A 5518-nucleotide genomic window follows, 5' to 3' on the forward strand; every position below is an offset into this window, starting at 1 on the left:
GTTTAGCCATCTCCTAGTTATTTGCGTTAATTGATGAATGATTCTTTGTATTTTATATAGTCTACTGTAGTGGTGATTTTCAAAGAATAATAGAATAATAAGACCGAATGCCAGAATTATTTTAAAACTGGGTAGAAAAAGAGAATGCGTGAAAGCAGTCCTGATTCTGATCGACAAGAACTAATTGGTCTCACACGGTGAGCACTATTTCTGCTAGGATAAGAGCATGAGACTTAGAAACCAGCAACTTTCAAGCTTCAAGCTCTCGACCTGGAGGACATACTTGCTGTATGTTGTTTCTGTGCCATGTGAAGTTACACAAAGGTGTTTGAAGTTAGTTCAGCTTCCGTCTCCCAGCTGGTTTGGTTCTTCTCATGTTTTCCTGCGAGCTGTGTTATCCAGAACATACAGTACCCTGTGCATGTTGTTGGTGAATTGATCTGGAAACTAATCCTGTGATTAGAGTGGCAGAATATTGTTCACTGGTCCCACCCTAACAGAATTCAAAAGCACACAGTGGGGATGAAGGCTTCATTTCAGATGGAGACTATGACAGAGATTAGCTGCTCTATAATGCAGCACACTTCCTGTTTTCTGTGCAGTTCCATTTCTGCAACTGTGTATCTTCAAAACAGCACCTGTCACAATGCTACAGATAGTTGAGTGCATTTCACTGGAAGTAAAATCACAAAGAAGAGAAAAAGTGTCAGAAATTTCATGTGTTGGGACAGGCTTTGCTTCGCTTGACAAGTTAGCAGGTGAGATACAGTATCATTGTATTTGGTATCTGTAGGATGCTTTGTAACCAAGAACCCCTTAAGCAATGCTGCTGACAAGTTTAAACCCTGGGGAAACGGGATTCATTGGGATCCATACCAAATCCAAACAATGTCTTGTCTCCCTGAGAAATAATACTGAGAACCAATTACTTGCACTTTACAAACTAATTTTGTTTGTTAAGGCTATACAATGAAGAACTGTCAAATATAATTTCCATTAGGCTGATCTCAGCAGACAGATCACAGCCAATGAACTTCACTACTGCTTGATCAACTCAGATCAGCAAAGGATGCACTTTTATTGCTTATTGATTTGTTAAAGTGTTTTTTGACACACACATTCTCTTTGGATAAACTGAACAGAATTTGATTTGTCTTTGGTTGGGAACAGAATATTCAAAATTGGCTGTTTTTAAAGATGGATACATACCAGTTTGAACAACTCTTTGTTACACATTTTCACAGCGGGGGATGACAAGATTCACTGAATTCCAGGATATTCAAATGTACACTATAAGGAACTTAACAGCCTGACATCCCAGTGTATCACTGGAGGTCTATAAATAATGATCTGATGAAGAAATTACAATGGCAAATAGTGTTCCCGACGCGTAATGAGGGTTGCGTTAGTTAACGAGGCTAAACAGAGAAGGCAACGCAAACAAAATGATGCTGAATCAAGACTAGAGGACAAGTCTTCACTGTGGAAAAAATCAGTTTCTCTTGTGAGAGATCCAGAATTTTAATATCAAGGAGCCACAGGGACGAGGTTTAAGGGGGTAGTAGAGTTGACAAGGCTCCAGGATATTTGTCTTTGAATCATCTTCCCAATTAAAAGAGCAAATAGATCCATAAATACACAGACAGGTTTTCAGGAGCTTGGGGCTCTGTAAGCAAGATGGATTTATTTATAACACTGCTCTGTCACTGCAAATGAAATAAGGCTGCATAATTGATGTCGGGAAGATAAAGAGTTCGAGATACATCTAAAAATGGGCCGGGTCTCCAGAGAACTGTTCAGTTCTTTCATCAAGCTTTCATCAAGTACAGCACAGATAGAACAGCTACAACTCTCCAACCCTTCTGGGTTTGTTCCTAGAAAAGGGTTTACTGAATTATGTGGAAAACATTGAGTAAAGTCAAGAACAACTGAACAAGATTTATTTTATTTATTTTTTATCAGGGAAGAAAATGCATTTATCATTAAACAACACATGGTCGTATAACAAAATGAAAGTTTGCAGTCCCTTCATGCTACACACATTGAAAAAGATAATTCTATACTGTATCTTTTGAATTTGCGTCTGGGGGAATGTAAACAGCAGCAACAAGATAGAGGTAATAGTAATATGGTTTGATCTTCACATAAAAAGAAACTGTAGCCATCCACTTCGACTGCATTTGGGCATCAAACATCATCGATGTAAACAAAGAGCACGCCTCCTCAATCAGAAATAATTAAATTATGATTTCAGCAACAAAGCCTAGAAATATATATCTAGCAAGTTTGAAGGAGCTACTGGCTACTCTAATGTTATGTTCCAGGTTATGTATAGGATAACATACATTACCTTGTCTGTGAATGACTTTTTGGCAATTGAAAGAAATATATTTATTCATTTTACAGGTACTTCACGCCAAATTGTTTTCTTAGGGTGTCAGGAACCGCCCTACTCTGGTTCCGATTGGCTAGTACTCGTTGCCGTCATTTGTTTGGTTGGTTAAAGGTTTAGTCATGAGAAGTGAGAGGAGCTAGGGTTAGGGTAAGAATGTCAGAGTAAAGCAATCAGAGGCAGAGTAGGGCGGATCATGATTGCATCCTGGGGAAGAAAGAAAGTACTACATACAGTACAGGTGCTGAGACAACTAAATGCAGTTTAGCATCCAACCAGAAGTGCAAAAAGCAGTAATGTGCAGGGTAATGTGCATATGTAAAGAGTAAACAGTAATGGGTAGATATGAATGCACTAATATATACATACAAAACATATAATAATAACATATTAAAGGAGACATATTTACTTATTAAGTCTTATCAAGTCAGTGCTTTATAGTCTTTGCCGGATTATATCGCCTTAAATGTTTATTACATACTTTTCTAGATATTGGAAGTACTTTTCTAAAAACCTGGATTTGTCTGTGGGAAATCAATAAGGAAGTAAAGCCAATATCAACAAAATATGAATAATGTCTAATGTCAGCCCACATCATCAGGGGTTTTAGGGATTTTCTATTGATTCCTGAGGAGCAGTTGGATGACTTGGCAGCACCCGGCACTGTAAGAGCTGACCTGAAGTCTGTTGTCATCAGATGCTTCATACATGCTTCACAATCACATGGCTCATTCACAGCTGTGTGACTAGTAGCATCCATATTCATCCGTGTGTGAGTGGTCATTATCACATGGCACTGTGTTTTATTAATTCTGTACATTATGTTAACTCACACTAAATGTTTTAATCTGCCTTGATTTATGCACAGTCACAGTCAACTCTTGCACAAATGGCTCAAGTACTTTGTCTTGCTCAAGGACACTTCAGCAGCTTGCTGCACTGGGGGAAGATGCTTAATACCTCACGTGTTTACTTACTCAAAAAATCAAAATCATCTGCCATTTCTTTCCTGTGTGTTGCTATTTTGGCATATATTATTGACATGATTCATGATTACTTAAATTATTTATTTCTCTTATTGTGTAGGACCTTGGAGCTATTGGACAGGATAAAAACTGGAAGGGCATTGGCATCTCCCTGCTGGTTATTATGTTGGTGCTCTCACTCATTGGACTGTCCATTGTTCTGCTGTCTAAAGGTGAGGCTTCCTTGCAACATCCTTTCACAGTTTGCATGAATGCTGCAAACTATTCAGCTTGTTCTGCCTTAATTAAAATTTGTAATCACAGGTCTGTCTGAGCTGAATCAAAAATGTACCTTTGTTTGGTTGCAGTAGGGCTAGTTATGCCTATACTTGTCCACATGCCTCCCTTGACCATTTTCCTTCTCTGTGTGGTTTGTATGCAGGATAAGAAAATGTGATTAAATATCTATAATTTTGATTTACCCTGTGATTTCTCTTCAACCTTTTATCATATTCAGAAAAAAACTTTTTGACAGTTGATATACTAAAAGTGTTTTTTCTTCCTACAGATGATGATGGTAAACGCTTTGGTTCACAGTTGACGCTGGATGACCTCTTTCAAAGAAGCTTACAAATACATGATCCTGAGGCAAAATGGATCAGTGGTAAGTAGAAACCCGAATTCATATAGCCGCAAACACTGCAACCAGTTGAAATTATATGAAAAGTGACATGCTGTTTATGTTGGACGATATTCAATATTCAGTCTTTCTTTGATAACTGCACATCACACCTGGGAAGGTTTAGTAAAGACTGTTGCAAGGGTAAATAAATGATGGTTGATATGTATGATGGGTATGGTTAGGTTTATACAACAGCAACACTTGAGGATAAAAATGTTATGTTTTTTTACGTTTTCTAAAAAAATTAAATGGAAAGGCTTTAAATATTTGCTATAGACCACAATATCTTTGTCAAAGCTTGAGATGTTTTTAAAGAGATACAAAAAAATTATTTCGGTCACTCCGTTTCTAACTGTCTTTGCTTATCATACTGGTGTTTCTGTTCCAGTAGAACATTATATTATAATACACAGTTAAAGAGGCAGTTGTAAAGCCTGTAGAAATTTTGCCACAAATTGAAAAAAATGCAACCTTTCCCTATTAAGCTACAAAGGTTAGCTTATAACTGGAAGCTCCATGCAACAAGAAGGTTTTATTTTACTTCCAGTGTTTCTAATCTGACATACAGATTAGCAGAAACAGGATTCAGTCTGGGTTCTTTAGCATATTACTTAATGTCCTTCCTTAAGAAGCTTAACCAGGAGACTTTTTTCCTGCAGACACCATAAATAACACTTTAATTACCACTTTTCTTAATGGAATGGTCCTCTTCTTTTAAGGCACTTGAGTGAATCCAGTCCAGCTGTTTTGGTGCTCACAAGCTGTCTGAGCATTCCTTCCTCTGAAAGGACCACTGTAGTTGGTTCCACTCAGTAGACTCAGTTTTCAACTTCTAAAGCCTGACCTTTTAAATCTACCTCTCCTCTAAAATGCCCCTCTTACAAAAAAGTAATTTTAAATATATATATATATATATATATATATAAATTGGGCAAAAAGGTTGGCAAAAAATACATCTCCTTCGTTAGAACGTTTTTTAAAAAGAAAGCGTGATAAATAAAGATGTTTTTAAAGAATGAATCATGCAAAGCTACTCTATGGAGAATATATAGAGTAGCTTAGAATATAGAGCTGGAAATTAGCATAATAGGTTCCCTTTAATACATTTTGAGCTTTGAGTCTTAAATACAATATGTCATTCCTCTGGGTTATTGTTTCCTGTCTGTGACTTATGTTAATATAACTTAAAAACAAATAATAGGTTAAAGCTGCAGTAGGTAACTTTTCTAAAAAATACCAATCAGAGCTGAGAATGATATAAAGACGCTTCGGGTTGGAGGCTTGAAGGTAGTTTATTGTTGTATCTCATTCCAAGGGTCCCAGAGCGTCTGTATTTGACAACCTGGGAATGAGACTCAACAATCAGCTATCTTTATAGGCTCTGATTGCTTGTTTTTGTTCAGGCCCGGTGTATTCTTGCAAATGCCATTAAGAGTACTAGGACGAGTCAGAGGAACCAGATTTTTTCACAGATTTTCT

The 5518-nt window shown here is 37.1% G+C and overlaps 1 protein-coding gene across 1 annotated transcript in view; it reads left to right on the forward strand.

Moving 5' to 3' along the window:
- LOC118339193 (inactive dipeptidyl peptidase 10-like) overlaps positions 1-5518 on the forward strand; it is a 79081-nt gene that overhangs the window by 36323 nt on the left and 37240 nt on the right. Inside the window, exons 3-4 of the mRNA XM_035676753.1 lie at positions 3479-3590; positions 3926-4021. Coding sequence (XP_035532646.1) covers positions 3479-3590; positions 3926-4021 — 208 coding nt within the window. The remainder of the gene's footprint in view (positions 1-3478; positions 3591-3925; positions 4022-5518) is intronic.

Source organism: Morone saxatilis, unplaced genomic scaffold (genome assembly GCF_004916995.1).
Source record: "Morone saxatilis isolate NCDOM2014 unplaced genomic scaffold, NCSU_SB_2.0 Contig5, whole genome shotgun sequence".
NCBI classification, from domain to species: Eukaryota; Metazoa; Chordata; class Actinopteri; family Moronidae; genus Morone; species Morone saxatilis.